The sequence below is a fragment of the Malaclemys terrapin genome, chromosome 10 (assembly GCF_027887155.1).
Source record: "Malaclemys terrapin pileata isolate rMalTer1 chromosome 10, rMalTer1.hap1, whole genome shotgun sequence".
NCBI lineage: Eukaryota > Metazoa > Chordata > Testudines > Emydidae > Malaclemys > Malaclemys terrapin.
Window position 1 is genome coordinate 7570451 of NC_071514.1, and position 20099 is coordinate 7590549.

Here is a 20099-nt window from a genome sequence, read left to right on the forward strand (position 1 = left end):
ACAGACATACCCTAAAAATCTGGTTCAACTCTGACTGAAGTCATTGGGATTCTTTCCATTGACTTCAGCGGAATGTTAATTTCCTAAAATGCACTGGACACTTGACTAATACACTTATTTCAATCTGGATTTATCCTTTTAAATGATTGTGACTTTTTTTAATTAAAATTTCTGTTAGGCACAGACATAACTGTTGAACACCAACTGCCCAATTCATTGGGTATGAAAATTTAAAATACCTTTTTTGATTTCTAAATGGAATTTTTTGTTTAATTTACCTGAATATATTTTTAAATGAAGTCTCTTAGTGGCTAATGCTGTAGATTTCAGATAGGTTAAGTGATCCAAACACCTCCTACTCTATTTTTAATCTAAAAAATTGTGGTTGGAAGCACCTGGTATAAATAGCAGTGATCTATTTAAGGAACACTATTCTTTTTCACACCTCAAGAGTGTTTTCACGGCAGATTTTGAATGCAGATTATAGTCTGAACAAAAACAACAAGGAGTCTGGTGGCACCTTAAAGACTAACAGATTTATTTGGGCATAAGCTTTCGTGGACTACAGCCCACTTCTTCGGATGCATACAGAGTGGAATAAATATTCCTGAACAAAGCTGAACAAACATAACTAGAAAGTAACTCCTATAGAAGGAACAACTGTCCAGTTACTGATTAAAACTGTTTTCCTACACAGAATACTCTTTCTCTTTGTGGGTAGCAATTGCATTAAACAATACCCAGTGATCTAACTTTCATAAGTTTTTAAGAGCAAGAATGTGAAACGTTTAATAGCTGCATAACTTAAAATGTCTCTAGAGAATCTTTGCTTGATTGTGACTCAGAAGAGGTGTAAAGAGGCCAGCTGCCCATGTACATATGCGCTAGGCCGGCTTTGCTAGAGGTTGCTGGTGAAATCTTAAGACTGATGCTATGTCTTTACACAGCTCAACACAAATAAGGGCTCCTGGCTATAAGAGTGGCTGATATGCCATAGGCCCTGCCTGTGTTGCTGATCATAGTTCCTCTCCCAGCTCCCTATGTCTCATGGGACATCCTCTTAATGCTTGGAACAGCCTGCCGTTTCCTGTTCACAAATACCCATCTCGGTTTAAACCCCACTGCTTTCCTAACCTCTTTAGGGGCGTATGGGTCTGTCGTCTTCTGGGAGTTGATCCACATCAGAAGTAGTAGATTCATAAATGTCTTAAGTGACGTAGGAGTGCTAGTTCCATTGAAAGCCATTTTAAGAGTCTTTGTCCTGTTTGAAAATCCCATCCCTAAATTCTTTAGCTGAAGTGGTATCTCATGGTTTTAGCTCTGTGGAGTCCTACGTTCAAACCCTGCTGTCAACTCAAGTGGTGGCTGTTACCTTTTAACCCTCCATTTCAATTGTCCTTTCCTCTTCCTTTTGTTTTGGTTTCTTTTGCTGTGTTTCTGAACTAGATGCTGAGCTTGTGGGATCATGGAACACTTAATATCAGAGCTTTGAGTAGGGCTTAAAAAAAAAAATCTGCATTCCTATTCTCCAGAGACTGATATAAACGTGGCTGTGAGGGGCAATACCATGGTAAGAAGAGAAGTCCATCTGTTAGGATTCTACTGTGCTGCTATTCATGCCCCATTCTTTGGGGCTGCTTTTCCATAAGCCTCCAGCTGGTATGGGGCAGATGAGTTTGAGGTGACTTTTCCTGTTTCTTCCCCTGCTGCATGGAAGAAAGATCTTTTCCTCTATCAGAGCCTATCCATTCCATCTACTAGCTCCTGGGTGGAAAACACCACTACTCCACCCATCTGTCCTAGAGTCTTGCCTTCTGTGGGGTACAGACTCTTCATAAGTTGATGCAAAAATTGTCATCTGTTCATTTGCACCTCTGAAACTATAGATTAACATAGTCACCAGTGATCAGAAGTAGGGGCTGAAAATGTGCAGGGAAGCTCTGAACAGCTTGAAGCTAATTTTGTGTGGATACTGTCATCTGCACAAACTTGAAAATACATTCTTAGTAATTTAAAAAAAAACAAAAAACTGATCTTCCTAAATTTTGCAAAAACCTTCGGGGGTGAGGGAAGGTAGTGGTTTAAACAAAGTCAGAGTCTAGGAAGTCCCAAATCTTGTTCTTCCTTCTGTATCTGACTGGTGTTCATACGTGAAAGTTGTATAGTCCTTTGTAAGGACTTAGATGGTACTTTCAAGGGCACTCAGCATTAGCCTAACACAGTTCCCTTTGACTTCAATGAGTGTCTTATGCCCAACATCAGTGGGAGCAGAGTTAGGCTAACACTGAGCACTTCTGAAAATTCCACAGTTAGTTTTGGAGGCGCTCTATTGTTAGCACACCTTGACGCTAGAAACTTAGGCTCAGAGGCATTTTGTGTTGGAATGGCTTGCATGTCTTATATGAAACTTTATTGCACCACGACCCCCCTCTGACAAAAAAAATAACTACATCTCACACACGCCTAAGGGCTTCAGTCCCAGGCCGCAGGCCAGTAGCTTGAGCCCCGCTGCCCCGGTCTGAAGCCCATGGGCTTCGACTTCAGCCCTTGACAATGGGGCTCGGGCTTCAGCCCTGGGCCCCACTGACTCTAATGGCAGCCCTGGTGACCCCATTAAAACAGGGTAGCAACCCACTTTGGAGTTGCGACCCACAGTTTAAGAACTGCTGTCTTATATGGTTCTTACCACTGTACGTGACTATCACTTGTATGGAAGGAAGACAACATTTCAAGAGAATTAAAAAGGAGGAAATTCTTAAAACAAATGGTCCCCCTGAGTCACTTTTTCCTTTATGTTTGACTTGTATGATGATGTGCTCTGTCTGTAAACTTAACTTTGTATTTTCATTCTAGAACCTGGTCCAAAACCATTCCTGGCAAGGTTGAATTCTTCTCCAGTGAGGGTTCGGACACCTCTCTTCCAATCCCGATAGTGCCACTACAAGGCGTGGATGACTCCTACCCACCCCAGAAGAAATCCTTTATGATGCTCAAGTACATGCATGACCACTACTTGGACAATTATGAATGGTTTATGAGAGCAGATGATGATGTTTACATTAAGGGGGACAGATTGGAGAGCTTCCTTAGGAGTTTGAACAGCAGTGAACCCCTCTTCCTTGGACAGACTGGGCTTGGCACCACCGAAGAGATGGGGAAACTGGCCTTGGAACCTGGCGAGAACTTCTGCATGGGAGGACCTGGAGTGATCATGAGCCGGGAGGTTCTGCGCAGAATGGTGCCTCACATTGGCGAGTGCTTGCGAGAGATGTACACCACTCATGAGGACGTGGAAGTGGGAAGATGTGTGCGGAGGTTTGCAGGAGTGCAGTGTGTCTGGTCTTATGAGGTAAGAACACAAGCAATGAGGCATGTGGGGGCGAAAGGTGTGATGTTTTGTACAGAATAATGTCCTGTCCCAGACACAAGCAAATGGGATATGGTCTACCTGACACCTAATTTTGTATAATCTAAATTTAAAATTGGTTAAAGAAGTTCTGGATATTGCACCTGTCCCAGAGCTCCCCTGCCTTTCTTTCTGGCTTTAAAATAAAATTTGTCCTATCTCTTGAATAGTTTTTCTTCTTCCTGTCCTCATGTGAAACCCCCACACAAATGGATATGTGACGGCATGGAGAAAAATGTCTCATAAATGAACCAAGCTGGGGAAAACCTGGTAACTTCTCTAACCTTTGTTACACTACTCTCAGATGTCTGTCTGTTTTTATTTTATTTATTTATTTTTAAAAGTCATCAGGTAGAGGTGTGACATGTAAGCTGAGTGTCTCCTAGTTTTACCATCCCTGTACTGTGAGGTAAGAATGTTCATCACCCCCATTTTACAAATAGAAACTTGAGGGGAAAACTGAATCGAAGGTTGGTGGGTGGGTGGGTTGGTTTAAATGGGGCTCAGCACTCACAAGCCCGTATGAAGTTAATAGGGAGCTGCAGGTGCTCACCACTTCTGAAATTAAGTCCCTGAGTGATTTGCTGACTGTCAGAGCCATGAGTGGGTGTTCTTGGCTTCTAGTTTGTGCTTAACCAACTTGTCTGTGGGATCAGTATTGAAAACTAATGGTTTAATTACCAGACTGCTTACCAGTGTTGGAGCACACAAGGCTTATAGACTTGTTTTGTAAAGTAATTCCATGTTTCTGTCTTAGTCTTTCACCCAAGGTATACCTATTGCCAAACAAGTGTTTAATCTCTCCAGCATTTAACATTGTCACACCGCATACAGTACTAAGTCTGCAGATAATTAAACATGAAACTGCCTACAAGAAAGTATCTATGGCTCAGGCATGATTCTGTTACTTGTTGGATATTTGGGGTGATTCCTGCTGTTGGACTTTGTGGGTGGAGACTAGTCTTCAGAGGAGCTTATTCCCCCCCTCCCCCACACCCCTGTACTGACCACCACTGAAATCTGCCCATAGAGATCTGATTGCAGCTTCAGGATCTCAAAAAACTCACAACCTGCTGTTTACTATGCTTATATTATGTTTATTACTTACACTTTGTTATCCTCATGGACAATTCAGATCCATAAAGTTCTCTAGACTTCAAAGTTTGGTTGTAAGTATTGTAGAAGAATAATTCTGCTCAACTGCTTACATAGGAGTTTTAAAACAAAAATACAGTGGAATCACTTCCATCAATCTGGAGTTCTGTAAAAGCCTGTCCCTACAGAATCTAAATATGTGGCCAAGCATGAGTTCAGTTCTTTTTAAAGGGACACCAACTTAATCACACTTCTGCTAGTATTGGAAAGAATACTGAAGATTACTACCGATAAGAGATCAGAGGAAGATTGCTTTAGACTCATATTTTTGTTCCAAAGGAATACTCTGTGTGTGTTTGGCAGCTCTGTGCATAGTTTTCCTTAACTGTGAGCTCTCACATAGCAATGGGGCGAGTTTTTAAAAAAGAAAATTGTAAAACCACAGAAATTGAAAGAGGGACTTGAGTCAGAGAGAGTACCTGAAGCTGCTATTAACTTGAATTGACTTGGTTTCATTTTGACAGCGACATGGTTTAAATTTTTGAAATAGTTACTGATTGCTTCTCCATTTAGTGCTTTGTGGGCCCAGTTGGAGCTCAGTGGAGTCAATGGGCATTGGATCAGGTCCTTGAGATGGAGAGAGCTTTTCATCTGCATTCATCTTGTCACATGTATATAAAAAATGAAATCTGGACACAGGCAAAGATGAGCTCTAGAACGGTGCTGTCACTTCTATATTTCTAGACCTGAAATGATTTACTAGTGTGTTAGGTGCTTTACAGAGAAAAGGATCAAACCACTTTTTTTTCTTTCTTAGTTCTCCTATTTAAAATAGTTATTGGGCCTAGAGCAGACTATTGAAACAACTTCCATGTAAATAGCTACATCAGGTATAACTTGAAACTATTAAATGCTCAAATCCTGGTCCCATTGAAATTAATAGCAAAACAGCCATTGATTTCAGTAGGACCAAGATTTGGCACGAAATCTTGAATCATTTGTGGAGCGGTCACACTTTAAGGAGGTTAGAAAAACAAAACAAAGTGCATGACGTAGCAGAACTAGACTACAAATAATGCTGAGGAAAAGCAAAATGCTTGAGTGTTTTTAAGCTATTCAGAATGTTTTCTCACAGATGTGGTGGAATATCTAAAATTAGCATGTGGAGGGGGGAAAATAGCATGAACTCTTACATTCTCACTCACACTGCAGGAGTAATTTTTAAGGTTTAGTGTTCCCTGGGAGGGAGGAATGGCTGGGTAGCAGTTTCAATGATGAAAGCACATTACTGCTTTAGGGAGTAGCTGCACTTTCATTTCATGAGGGCTTTTTCATTTAAAAACTATCATAATTTGGTCTTTGGTGTGATTCCCTCCATGCCCGGATAACTGGATTAAATGTGCCTAGGGAATGTTATGTAAAATAAAACAATGGCTCTGTTAAGCAATGCAGCTGTCTTAACCAGCTGTGTTAGGAAAGGTTAGTGTTTAAGCAACATTTTCCATGTCTTAAGTGTATTCATGAGTGTCAAGCAAGCGATGCCTAAAATGCAATGCATTGTATTGCAACAGACTTTGGGTGGAAGGAACAGTTATTCCATCCCCTGCCTTCTGGGGGTATTAGTATTGCATTCTTTAGGATACCTCGAATTAGTTCCCTCTTTACAGTTCTTGCAGGGCTTAGCAAATTAGACCCTAATTGCTTTTTTAAAAAATTCCTTGCTCATGACTTCCATTTAGAAGAGTTCCAAAGTGCTTTAATGGTCCAAATCTTCAAGCCCCTATTCATGTGAGTAATTTCACTGATGTCAGTAGGGGCTTCTTGAGCGAGCAAGTGTTTACCAGTACTTTGCCATACGTTTGTGGAACATCGTTGGGGAAAACTCTACTAGGCCCTGTATCTTCCCCCTCTCTACCCTCCATTGCTATTACCCTTATTGACACTCTAGGAATCACATACGTTTGGATAACTGCAACCACCTCTTGTCCAGCCTTCTTTACACCTCCCTCTCCCTTTTAACTCCAGGCACAGCATGACCACCAAAACTGTTATCTTCTGTCCTGACCATTAGACACCCCTCTACTGCTGCATCAAAGCTTTGTCCCAGCCTACATGTCTGGTCCTAGATCTTCTTGTTCCTCCTGTACCTTATGCTTGATCAAAGATATCCGCCTTGAAACCCATCTTGTTTCGTTCTTGCATTTGGTGCTGGCTTCTGTGCTGCCTCTTACTCATGAAGTTTACTCCACTAAGCTACCAATCTTATTCATTACAAGTCTCACGTAAACTCACTACTTCCATGATGCCCACAAGACAAGTTGTGAATAAACTTTGTTGGCCTGAATGCTTGGGGGTGTGTGTGGGGGAGGGCGGGGGAGGAGAGGCTAGCACTGTCTGTTGTTCCCTTCTCTGGGTTTTATCATTTCTCTGGTGTGTCTGAGGTTGTAAGATCTCGATCAGTGATTGTTCCTTTTTTGTGTGTTTTGAGTGCTGAACCTGTCATTTGTGCTTAACAAATAACTGAAATGCAGCCACCTCCTAGGGTCAATGGGAGTAACCACTCAATAATTCGGGCACAACACATTGCATGACAGCAGGGGGACAGGACAAATTATACCAAGGACTGACAGGGCCATGGAATATCATATGTCCACAGAGAACAGACAGGACCTAGGTTATAAGGTCTCTCTTTCAAAACCTGACACCCCTCCCCATCCCCAGCATAAAGTATGTGGAGCTTAATTTTTCTACGTTGGGGAGGATAAGGGGCTGAGTTGATCCCATGAGGCCTGGACCCCACAGTCCTAGAGAATCTAGGTATTTCAATCTTAAAGGGATGCTGCCAGGGCTGAGGAGAGAATATTTGATTATACCTGTGTTTAAAATCTCCTCTTTCGCTATTAGTTTACTACTTGGCATTTCTCTCTGCTTGGAGAGTGAAGACTGGCTAGTTCACTTTCTGCCTTTAGTGCAACATTGTGCCAGTGTACCATTTCAGTTGCTCATACTGAAGAAAGCTAGCTTCCGTTCTGATGCAAGGCTATTGCAGTGCTCTCATTTTTAAAAAAATTGTCAACTTTTCTATTTTGAGTTTCATTTTGAGTCTTGTATTTTCTTTAGCAACATCTCACCCGTGGGATCATCTTTCAGTAGCAGGTGATGCATTTTTTGGTAGTTGCTCTTGCCATAAAAATACTATGTAAAGAATTCGATTCCTGTTTATAGGAATCCTGATTACTTTTATCCAAGTTATAACTGCTGGTAATTGGCAAAGCTGCAGCATATGCATCCCACTTTCCTCAGTTGTGATACAATCCGTTTGCACCATTTTGCTCTCTTAGTGTCAAACACTTTTCTTTCCTCATACCAGTGATTGGTGCAGAATAAGAACCTAGACAGTGTTGTGCCCTGGTGAAAATCTCTTACTGGAAACTTCGGTTTTTGAAAGAATAATGTTTTCGAAAGAAAAGCATTACATGCTTAATTCTATTTTAACTAGACCTGAAAAGTCATTTTTAAAAATGTACTGGTCCATGTGTCTTAATAGAAACTCCACTTCCTAGCAGGGCTTTGGAGCGGAGCCCGAAGCTGGAGTGCGGAGCAGCTCCAGAGCAGTGGAGCTGCAGGTTTTTGCCTGGAGCTGGAGCACAGCTCCAAAGCCCGGCTTCCTAGTTTACCTAGCAGTGTCTTGGGGTGGGGAGTACTTTCCACACCAAAGCATCAAAATAGAAAACACATTTTCAAAACCTCTTTACCTGTGAGAGGTAGTGTAAGGGAAGTCCGGGAGAGTCAAGTGTTGTATTTTTATTGTGGGTTGAGAAAAAGCAGTTTGTCCCATAGCCAGATTCACATAGGTCCAATTATGAATCCATCAGATAGGGATGTAAGCATCCCCCAAACTTTCCATTCCTGTATATAAGGCTCTCAAATGCGCGTGGGGGGGTGGGGGTTGTTTATGGGCTCTAAAGTGGCCAGAACTCAGAGAAATCCTGTGATGGTTAGGGAGGGAAACAGGAAGTACTGGCTTTAGGGGACAAATATACAATTCTTAGCATGTGACTAGTCTCCAGTTCTGTGGGTTTCTCTCTTGAGAAAAGTAACAGAACGTCCTGTGGCACCTTTAAGACTAACAGATGTATTGGAGCATAAGCTTTCGTGGGTGAATGCCCATGAAATGCATCCGACGAAGTGGGCATTCACCCACGTAAGCTTATGCTCCAATACATCTGTTAGTCTTAAAGGTGCCACAGGACGTTCTGTTGCTTTTTACAGATCCAGACTAACACGGCTACCCCTCTGATACTTGATCTCTTGAGAAAGAAACTTCTCCTTCACTGTGTCAAAAAACTATTGGAGACTAACTGGCAGTGCTGACTAGCTTCGTGTGGCCCACTTAGAGCTTGGTCCTATGCTACATTAACTTCAAGGGCAGAGCTCCAGTTGACTCTAATGGTGCAGCATCCGAGTCCTGATGAGATTTTATTGGAATACTCTGTACTTGCCTGTTTAGTCTGATGTATATTACAATAGAGTTGTGAAGGCCTTTGAGAAGCAGGGTACCGCATGTGTCTTGTTAACCTCAAGGACCAATGTAGCGTCATGTCAGTTCTTGAATTTGTCATCGCCAACATTTTTCCACAATGCTGTGTCCACAACTCCAACTGAGGTCAGTACTTCTGGAAATCAGGCCTTCAGTATTGCTTTACATCAGTGTGTCTCTGACATGCAGTCCATTCTGACCTCAGGCCATGTGCTACTCTTAAAATAAACCTGTCCTTGGGAAACATGGGATAGCAGGGTTATAAATTGATGCCATCCGTGTACGTGGTGCCATGTGTACCCACGCACAAGGTGCGTAGAGTCTGAATCTGATGCAGACCATCTGTACGTATACAATGATTAGTTTGGAGAGAACCTTGAAGTAGTACAGTTTAAAAAACTGCATTAACTTGGATGGGACTGTCATTGAAAGACTTCATGGAAGTCTGCTTGCTCTTTTTAAGAGCAATTCCATTTAGCATATAGGAGCTGAAGAATGGATTGCAAGTACTGTGTGCATGGCTGAGAAGAAACAAGTACTTTGCAGGAGAGACAATGGACAAGAATAGGTGGTGACCGTATGTAGGCAGGGGCAGAATTGCGCGAGGCCTTGGAAAGGAGTGCAAAAAAACTTGACCTTGATGCGGCAGGCAATAGGGAACCAGTGAAGAGCTTGGGGGAGGTAGAGGGAGGTGGGCAGAGCATCATAACTCTAATAACAGCACTTTTGGCAGATTGGTGAGGGGAGAAGCAGGGAGGTCAAAGCTGAGGAAGCTTCTACATAGATGCAGGAAGGCCACAGGGTGGATGAGGGTTTCAGCATTTGGAATGGGAGATCCACATCCAAACTGTAACTTCTACATTGTCTAAGTTACTTAAAAGAAAGCAAAATCTGACTGAAAACTCATAAGCCTTTTTTAGTAACTTTTGTAGTCGCAGATCAGCAAAGCCTTAAATAAGAAGTTTGAGGTTTGTGAAGTATTTTGATTGCTTTGCTGTTTGAACCCAAAGACCCTGGAGACCGTTCCATTTTGTGTATATGCAATTTTAGCACGAATATTTTTGTTTTGACTTCTGGCCTTGTTGTTGGGAGTGGGAGGAGGGAATTGTACGGTATGCACTTGTATTCAATTTGTATGTAATGTCGGGTTTTTTGTTTTAAGGTTTGACCCAGTTTTCATGAGAACACAGAGGAATCTGGTCTTAGTTAGATGACCTATAGTAATGTCTAAGCTGAAGGTTATAAAAATTGAAACTTGAACAATGAAATGTTGTCTCTGCTGATGCCATGCATAAAAATAGAAGTACCTTAGATCTTCCTTCAGTCTTCTGATTAGACAAGATTAGTCATTGTCTTGAGTACAGTCAGCTCAGCAAAGGCTTTATTGCATTGCTGGATAAAGAACTTTAATAGAATGCTCCATATCCCAGATTCCTAACTCAGACATGTACTTATGGAGAGAAGTTGTGTGAAGACTTGAGAAACCATTGGAGAAGGGGGAAATATGTGGTTCCCCTTGTCTGAACTTTATGAAAGTTACTCTGTCTTTATGCAAAATAAATTCCTACTCTCTTTCCCTCCCAGTGTCCCCTGCATGCATCCTCCCCATTTGCTAAGACTGAGTATGGAAAAGCTGTGTAAAAATAAATTCTTAGAAAAGGGTCTTGATTGACTTAATAGTATATCCACAATAAACCAAAAAAACTGACTAGATTTCAAGTTGAAGTTTTGGATACTACACCTGCCCTAACAATCCCTTCGGGCTTGCCAATCTTTATGGGTTGGCAATAGCACATTTTTTTTTTTTTTTTTTTTAAATGGCTGTCTCATTGTGAGAAGCCCACACAAAACAAAGTGGAAACTCTGTATAGTCTGCTTCACTGTCTAGGCGAACTTGTCAAATGCACAAAGCAGCTAAACTATAAAGAGAGATTACTACAACAAAGACTAGACTCTTAGGTGGCACTTATAGTAATAGGCAGAGTGCTTTTAGGGTTGCTTTTTTTTAGTTGACCATATCCCTTTTAATGTCAAGTGAAATTTCACTTTTTAAAAAAATGTGAAGAGGGGGACCTGCTTTCAATCCCTCAGTCTTAGGGCTTGTCTATACTTACCGCGCTGGTTCGGCGGCAGGCAATCGAACTTCTGGGTTCGATTTATCGCGTCTTGTCTGGACGCAATAAATCGAACTCAGAAGTGCTCCCCGTCGACTCCAGTAATCCTGCTCGCCGCGAGGAGTACGCGGAGTCGCCGGGGGAGCCTGCCTGCCGGGTCTGGACCGCGGTAAGTTCGAACTAAGGTACGTCGACTTCAGCTACGTTATTCACGTAGCTGAAGTTGCGTACCTTAGTTCGATTTGGGGGTTTAGTGTAGACCAAGCCTTAAATAGTAATAAGACTTATTTTTAATGTAGCACCAACAGTGTGCTGGGTTTGTCTAGACTAGAGCTAGACCTGGTAGACTATACCTGTAGTCCTGGGTGCGCCAAAACAACCAACCTTGTAAAAGCCAGGAGCACTAATCTGTTTCCAGGGCCTTTATTAATGCTGTTGGGAAGTCAGCATGACAGAATTATATACAGTAGATATCTCCATCCTGATGTATCGTTAAAACAGCTGCTTTCTAAGCAGCTCTCTTTGCTGGTCATGGTATGCTAGTATATACAAAGGCTTTAGTAAACTGTCAGTTATATTTTGTTGATACAGCAGGATCAGTCCCTGGCATGTTCTATTAGTACCTTCCCAATTAGTATTCCTGATCTTTTTTCATTCTTATCTGCCTCAAATTGAGAGAAGAAAAGGGGGAAAAATACTGAAAAGAATTGTTAGGTCTCTTAAAAAAAATAAATCTTCTTTTGCTTCAACAGCTTCCTTTTATAAGGTCACTGTCTGTGCAATACAGACATCCACTAGTGCTGCAGTTTTTCCTTTTTGCTGACTCGGCTGGGATGAAACTTCAGTGTGTTTAGATGTACAGCTGCAATTAGTAATGGGAACTGAATACCTTAGCCCTCCCATACACACCACACTAAAATGTTTCTGTATGGTAAGCTAGAGCCTGGCTTTGGACTGCAGTGGAGGTTCCAGCCCTGTGGTAGAGAAGTGCTACTGATAAAAGTGGCTGTGAAACAGCAATCTGCAGCACCAGCTCCCGGTCACAAAAAGGAACGTTTCTAACACTCTGCGGTGTACTACGCTGTACAAGATCTCCCCTCTTCTCTACATAATCTGCCGACTACAGTTTGTACTGTCCATCGTATGGAGAATTAGTTGTTCAGGATGTGTCTAGCCTCATCTCATTTAGCAAGTTTCCTGCTGAAGCTTTGCTGTGAGTTGTGCCCTGAAGCCCTCTGATTTGGAAAATGGAACTTGGTTCTAATCTACTGGGCTGCCACATATCTTTAATTGAGTCTTAAAAGGCTTTAAACACTTAGCACTAATTTCCTGTGTTTAAAAGCTTATCTGGACTCCTGATGGTGTAAACTTTCATGGTTATCAGCTGGAGTCTTAAAATCTTGCCAGAAATCCTGATTATCTAAAAGGTAGGGCAGGCATTTTGTTCTTGCCTACCTGGGACACCATGACCTTTAAGTGTCCCCAATTTCTCTGCATGTACTATTAGGAACTCTTGGAAAGCTTGCTGTTAAATTTCACCTGGAAGAGGATTCACTGGTCCTGTTGCACTTAAAACTTAGTTCTACTTTCTTTCTTGCTTTAAATTGGATTTCTGCTTGTATTGCCACTTGAAACAAACGAATGGTCAAGAATGACCTTCAGATATGTTTGAGCAACTTCACATACAATAATAATGATACAAACTTGACTCTAGTTTTCCTTTTCACCTGCGGGAAATTTGAGAATCTGGTTAACTGGCAAATCATGTTACAGATGGTTGTCGGGTTTTTTTGTTTGTATGATTTTTGAAATTTCATTAACAAATAGCCAAAGTTAGCTTAAATTCAAATATATTGATGGTGCAATAATTTTGTTTTGTTTTGCGCGTGTGCATCAGATCTGATCTACTCACTTAGGGTTTGCACTCTACATTTGTGTTGGTGTTCTGGTTTTTGAATTAGTTGGAGAGGACGTTCCACTATCCTACTTAGGCCCCCACTCCTGCATTTGGATCTGCTAGCGAAGGTTTCGCCAGCCATGCCAGATCCTATTTGACTGCAGAATTGGGGCCTGAGGGCTTTGCTACATGGGGAACTATTGTATATTAGCCATTCCTAACTAACTCCATGATGGATTCTCATATTCCACTCTGAGTGTCTTATTCAGAATTGGCATAAGTGGATTGAACTAATTTGGAATAAGGCACTGTTGTGGAATAACAGCACTCACACATGGCATTAATCAGGAATCATTACCTTATTCCAGATTTATTTCTGTGTAGACAAGCCTTTAGTCTGTGAAGTTGTCAGGGAAAGAGAGAGTCTTCAGGTATCTGCAGAGAACACAGTTGATGCTTAACAAATAGGTTGCAGATCTTAGTTAAACATTTTGAAGCTTGAAGGCTAGCATTTTCCTATTAAATAATACAGGAAGATGATGATAAATGTCCTAGTAAGAATCTTCTGAGGTTTCAGAGGTGAATTGTCTTCCTCCACTGCAGTAAGAAGGGTGGGGAGACGCATAACTGTGCAAATTCTGACTAATTGGAGTAGCTTTTTCCTTTATACCTTCAGAAATACTGAGCATGTATGGCATATGGCTACTTCTCTCCATCCCAGTATGCCTGCACTGGCACTTGAAGTTGGTCTCAACATCTGTTCTAGAAGGCTGAACAAGTTGCTTCATGAATAATAGTGGGCAAGTTTTGATATATATATAACTGTAAATCAGTGTGACGGGTTAGAACACTGCTCCAAGAATAAGTTAATGCTAATGAAGGTACCAGCCCTTCTAGGCCTTCAATGGGTTTAATTGCTTGGCAGTAACTCCCTTATTTGAAATAAAACTAAATGTTTTGGCGGGTTATGTCACCACTGCATTATTGTGGAATGAAGGAGAGAGTGTTAGTTTGCCTCCACTGAACTGTCTTAAGCCTCCTCTGGACGCATAGTACACTTCAGACAGCCCAGATACTGCAGCAGTATTGTCTGTCTTGGTGGCATAATGCAGTGGCTCTCAACCTTTCCAGACTACTGTACCCCTTCCAGGAGTCTGATTTGTCTTGTATACCCTCAGGTTTCACCTCACTTAAAAACTACTTGCTTACAAAATCAGACGTAAAAATACAAAAGTGTCACGGCTCACCGTTACTGAAACATTGCTTATATTCTCATTTTTACCATAGGAGTATGAAATAAATCAATTTGAATATAAATATTGTTCTTCCATTTCGGTGTATAGTAGATAGAGCAGTATAAACAAGTCATTGTCTGAAATTTTAGATTGTAGTGGCTTTTTATGTAGCCTGTTATAAAACTAAAACTAAACCCAGGGTTGTGAGTTCAATCCTTGAGGGGGCCATTTAGGGAACTGGGGTAAAAATCTGTCTGGGGATTGGTCCTGCTTTGAGCAGGGGGTTGGACTAGATGACCTCCTGAGGTCCCTTCCAACCCTGATATTCTATGATCTAGATGAGTTGATGTACCCCCTCTGTGTACCCCTAGTTGAGAACCACTGGTATAATGTGTATTCATTACTTCTACAGTGACATTCATTTGCTTGGGCACTTTAAGGATATGTAGGAAACCAATCACCTGCCCCAGAGAGCTTACAACCCAAGGTCCTGATCCTGCTGTGGCGTCCATAATGTAACAAAGCAGGGTGCTCTGAAAGTGAATCTTTTTGAACAAGAAGTAACATTAAACAAGGAATAGAGCTGGAGTTCTTGTGTAGAAAAAAGGAGAACAACTTCCAGAATTAATGTTCTATATAAATACATGTTTACCACACTAGGGGCTCAAGGCCGCTACTTTGAAACCAGATAATGCCTTGTTCCTCTTCAGTTGGCACAAGGGGGTTTTTTGTACCTGCTCAGTCATAAGTCTGTTTTGGTACCCCCTGGCTGTTAGCACTGGCTGCCTTTTGAGATATGCGAACTCTGAGGCAGTGATATCCTGTAATACATTGGCACAGTTGGGATGGGATATGTGGGAGGGGGAGGTACTCTTCTCCCCATTAGCATCCTCCCCTTCTTGCTATATCCAGCTTTTAAAAGCTGATATCTATATTTGTATCCATTAGAATGGATGCATATCTCTGTACAAAAGTTGAGGGCAGTAAAGGGGGGCATGGTAAGAAGTGGGATTATTGGGGACTAGTAGTGGGGTAGGGAGGCAGAGGGAAGCATGGGGGGACAATCTAGATTGGGATCGAATGGAGCATTACGGGGGAGCATGGAAGGAGAGCAGCATTTGGGGTTAGGGCCAACAGGAGATTTCTAAAATACACCTATCTATCCACACTAGTAGAAAAACTATATTAGCTGACACAACTCTTTATCAGGTTTCCAAAATGGTGTCTCTTCTTTTGAAGTACACCTTTACCCCGATATAACGCGGTCCTTGGGAGCCAAAAATCCCTACGCTGTTATAGGTGAAACCCCATTATATCGGGGTAGCGGCAGCAGAGCTCCAGCAGTGATTTAAAGAGCCCGGGGCTCCCCACAGCAGCCAGAGCTCCAAGCCCTTTAAAGCACCGCCGGAGCCCCAGGGTAGCGGCGGCAGGGCTCCATCAGGGATTTAAAGCGCTCCGGGCTCCGGCCACTGCGGGGAGCCCGGGCCCTTTAAATTGCTGGCTGAGCCCTGCTGCCAGATCCCCGGGGTAAGAGCTACAGGGCTCCAGCGGTGATTTAAAGGGCCCGGGGCTCCCTGCAGCAGCCGGAGCCCTGGGCCCTTTAAAGCGCTGCCCAAGCCCCGCTGCCGGAGCCCTGGGGTTACTATATACGAACCCGTGTTATATCGGGTCGCGTCATATCGGGGTAGAGGTATGTGATGGGTGGGTTCTTGGAGACCAAGGTTTCCTTCACTTCTGTTAGCAGTGCACCACGCAGATTTTCATACAGTGCAAGAGACTGTTCAGTGGTTCATAGAGTGAATGTTACAGGCAGAAAAGACACTGTTTACTTGAGACCTACTGCCCCATTTTATTTTGTGATTGATGCATGGTACATTCCATTACCATTGCTGTATTTGTATCCCTGAAGGGTGCTACATCTATCATGTGCACACTACAGTTCTGTAATGCTGCACCACACATAGGGACTGTGCGGGGTTCTGTTGTGAGCTATTTGGATGACCCTTGCTCTATTCTCCTGTAGAAATGTTCTTCCAGTATAGGGAGAACAGAACATCTTACCAGTTTTTACTATGCCTCTTTAACTCACTGAAAATCCTTCAGATGTCTCAACTGATCAGACTTCAGGCATGTAGTGGGCCTCTTTCACAAGATGGTGAGAAGCTGAAACGTATTTCACTTTCAGATGGTCTAATGCTGTGCGTTGTTCAAGTCAGCTTGAAGGAGTCCAGTTTTAACCCTGACCGCCAAGAAACTTGGGGGAAAAGATCCATTTGTACTTTGAGAGGAGTTGTAATCCTGTGTCTGGAATTTTATCAAATGTTTCAGCATGAAAGTGTTTTGCAAACACCTTTTCCTTACTGCACCTCTGTGATAATTACAATGATCTTGCAAAGGGGTTTAAGTGATTAGCCCAAGGGCACAAAGGAGGCTCTGTCAGGGCAAGAATTAGAGTACAGGGGGTCCTGACTCCTCCTTTTCTAGTTACTTCAATTAAAATTCCATAGTCAGGGCTGACACTAAGAGAAACTTGAGCAAACATGTTCTTCCTCTTGCTCCAGGAAACCATGTGTTCTGTCCGAATTAACCGGTGGCCAGAAAACTGAAATCCCAGCCACGCAATAGAATGTGCTGGCCTGACTTTGCTCCCATTGAAGTCGATGTGGATGAAAGAAATGAAATAGAAGTAAAACAGAAGACTCTCTGCAGATGCAGACTTGATCTGTTGGCATCCCTATGATTTAGGGTCCAGACAGCTAGTTGCAAGTTGGTTCCTCAACACAGTTAATGGTAGGATATCCTGGCAAACTTGGTCTGCAGTCTAAACACTCATCTATCAAATCAAAATGCATCTCAACAGCTCCTTTGAGCAAACTTGTGAAATGAGGATGGAGGGGGCAAGGAACCAGCATCTTGTCAATAGCAGAAGGGTGGGAAGCCGGGGGGGCAAGGATGAAATTTAAGGAACTGATAACTAACACAAATGGTGGAGTGGAGTGCAAATAAAAAAACATTGAGCTAGCTGGAGATGGGAATAGAATTGCTATAGAACCAAACATCCTGGGAACTTTCTAAGGGTGAAACCTTCAATTCTGTTTGCAGTAGCCAATTCACTAGACTAGAGCAGCTTCTCTTATGCTGTGGTCTGCTGAATGCTTGCTGGCCTCTTTCCTGCATAACTGCTGCTTCAGGTGACCAGGCTTTTTGCTAAAAGAATCTGGTTGCTAGGGTGTCTTTCTTTTACAGCCATTTCAGCTATCCGCCTTTGCTAGAGGCCACAATTACATAAGAAGATGGAGAGCAGATATTTGCCAGCAGAAAAGGAGGTGCCCTCATCAAGGAACTTGGGCTGAGATGAGGAGCTGGGAAAGGTGTGAACCTTAAATCCACATGGGCTCAGTTGCAGGAAGTCTCTTAGTATTGGGAGCTGAAGCTCAGGCAGAAGGGAGCTAGGGAAAGAAATGTATTGTAAGATCAGAGGTATGCGTTGGGAAATTAATCCGATTTTAGGCTTAACTGAACTTGTACTAATGAGTTAGCTGGCACTACCTAGTATCTTCCAGAGTACACTAAGAAAAATGCATGCTACCAGCTGTTTCCCTGCCATGTCACAGATATAATCTCCAAAGCACCTACAGGAATCCACTAACCTTTCTATACCTGGATCAACCCTACCTCTTTCTCCCCCAGGCCAGAAAGAATACCACCAGGATAAAGCGCGGACTTTAAAAGTCCGCAATCTTGGCACTGCTGCAAAACTCTGTCCTGCACAAAAGTGACAAGACCCAAAATCAAATCCGATTTGGAGCACTTATGTACCTGAACGATGCACAGTGATGAACATGGTAGGGAGTTGGATCAAGCTTGTGGGTAACAGGATGGATGACCATATCTATTGAGGGGCCCCTGCCTTCGTGGACTACTATGGTACACTGGGTCATAATCCAGTGGTAGGTTTCACTGTTGCTAATGCAGGTTTTCGCAGTGCATTGAAGCTCTAAAATAATGCCCTTGGTTGAGACGATTTAAGTTGAGAACCACTGAATAGGAAGGGCCACTGCTGTCTGCCCTGGTTGTGAAAAATGATGCAACTGATCAGTACGTTTAGGTTTTCTTAGGTACATGCTAATCATGTGTCAGATCCCACCTTGTAAGCAAAACACTGGGGAGAGGATGTGGTTCTTTGAGTGATGTATATAAATTCCAAATGTTGGTGTACATGTGCCAGAGTCTGATTTTCATAGCAGTGTCCATTGACCTGCATGTGCATCATGTGTCGCCTCATGTCTCAGGTGAGGTTATATTAGGCAGTGTGGGTTGACGCCTCTTCAGTTCCCTCTTACTGCCTCATGGTTGGTGGCGAGAGTGGAAGAACTGGGTCTCTGTACTGATTCATAAGAACCAGGGACAGTCAATGCATTTGCACAGTGGCAAGTTCAAAACTGATAAAAGAAATCCTTTTTCACGCAACACAGCCTGTGGAACTCACTGCTATAGGATGTCAAGAACTTGGCAAGGTTCAAAGAGGGATTGGTAACCTACATGGATAACAAGAATATCAAGCGTTGTGGTAACTAATGCTTTAATAAAACAAAACAAAACACAAAAACACTTAACAGTATATAGAACCTTGTGCCTCGTTGCAGAAGACCTATCTTTTTATTAAGGTTTAATATTAGACCTGGGGGGGGGGGGAGGACAAATTATCCCACGTCTGCCTAGTACAAGGTTTCTTGTACCTTCCCCTGAAGCATCACAGACTGGATAGTAGACTAGATGTGACTCAAAACAGTTTTATCTCCCTTGAGGTCCTACCTGGTCGGCGGGTCTACATAAGCAGTTAGTTAGTTCTAGCCACCCTGTTATCCTAGCCTGCTGTGCATTATGATAGATGCTAAGAAGGGCTTGTAGGGCTTGATCCAACTCTGGCTTAGGGTGACCAGATGTCCCGATTTTATAGGGACAGTCCCAATTTTTGGGTCTTTTTTTCTTATGTAGGCTCCTATTACCCTCCACCCCTTGTCCCGAATTTTCATATTTGCTGTCTGGTCACCCTACTCTGGTTGGAGTCCATGAAGCCTCAGTTCATTTCTATGAGAGTCGGTTTGTCATAGTGTGGCATGAACAAACTCCTGTTCCTGGTAGTTGACACCTCAAACAGCTGTTGGCTTGTATGGGGAGTCTAACTGAGGGTGCTTTAGCAGCCGCTCCTGTATTGTACTTCCAATCAGCTTTACAATTCAGTTTCACTCATAGATTTTTAAATCCAGAAGAAAGTAGTAAGCTCCTCCATCATAACCACCTACTGTACACGACACCAGCCATAGAACATTTCACGGTAACTCCCGATTCACGCCCGTAACATCTAGAAAGATCCATTCTTGAATTTTGGTGCTTTTTCTTTTCCTTGTAGAAAACACTGATAGACGGGCTTGTCCAGCACTTAACAAACCCGAGCTGCTCTAGTCCAGTCCACAGTTCTACAAGTGGAGAAACTCAAATGAGGTGGAGTATAAGTGAGCTTTACACTTCAATCTCTCTGGTCACTTAATAACAGACCCCACATGGCAATTCTTCAACAAAAAAACTTCAAAAACAGACTCCAGGGTAAAGCTGCAGAACTGGAATTAATTTGCCATCTAGATGCCATCAGATTAGGCCTGAATAAAGACTGGGAGTGGTTGGGTAATTATAAAACCAAAACTTAATTTCCCTACTACTAATTTCTCCCTATTGTTGTTCACGCCTTCTTGTCAACTGTCTGTAATGGGCCACTCTTACCACTTCAAAAGTTATTTCTCCTCCCTTGGTA

At 42.6% G+C, this 20099-nt stretch overlaps 1 protein-coding gene across 1 annotated transcript in view; it reads left to right on the forward strand.

Moving 5' to 3' along the window:
• The window catches only part of CHSY1 (chondroitin sulfate synthase 1), a 100180-nt gene that overhangs the window by 10054 nt on the left and 70027 nt on the right, over positions 1 to 20099 (forward strand). The window contains exon 2 of the mRNA XM_054042657.1: positions 2854 to 3349. Coding sequence (XP_053898632.1) covers positions 2854 to 3349 — 496 coding nt within the window. The remainder of the gene's footprint in view (positions 1 to 2853; positions 3350 to 20099) is intronic.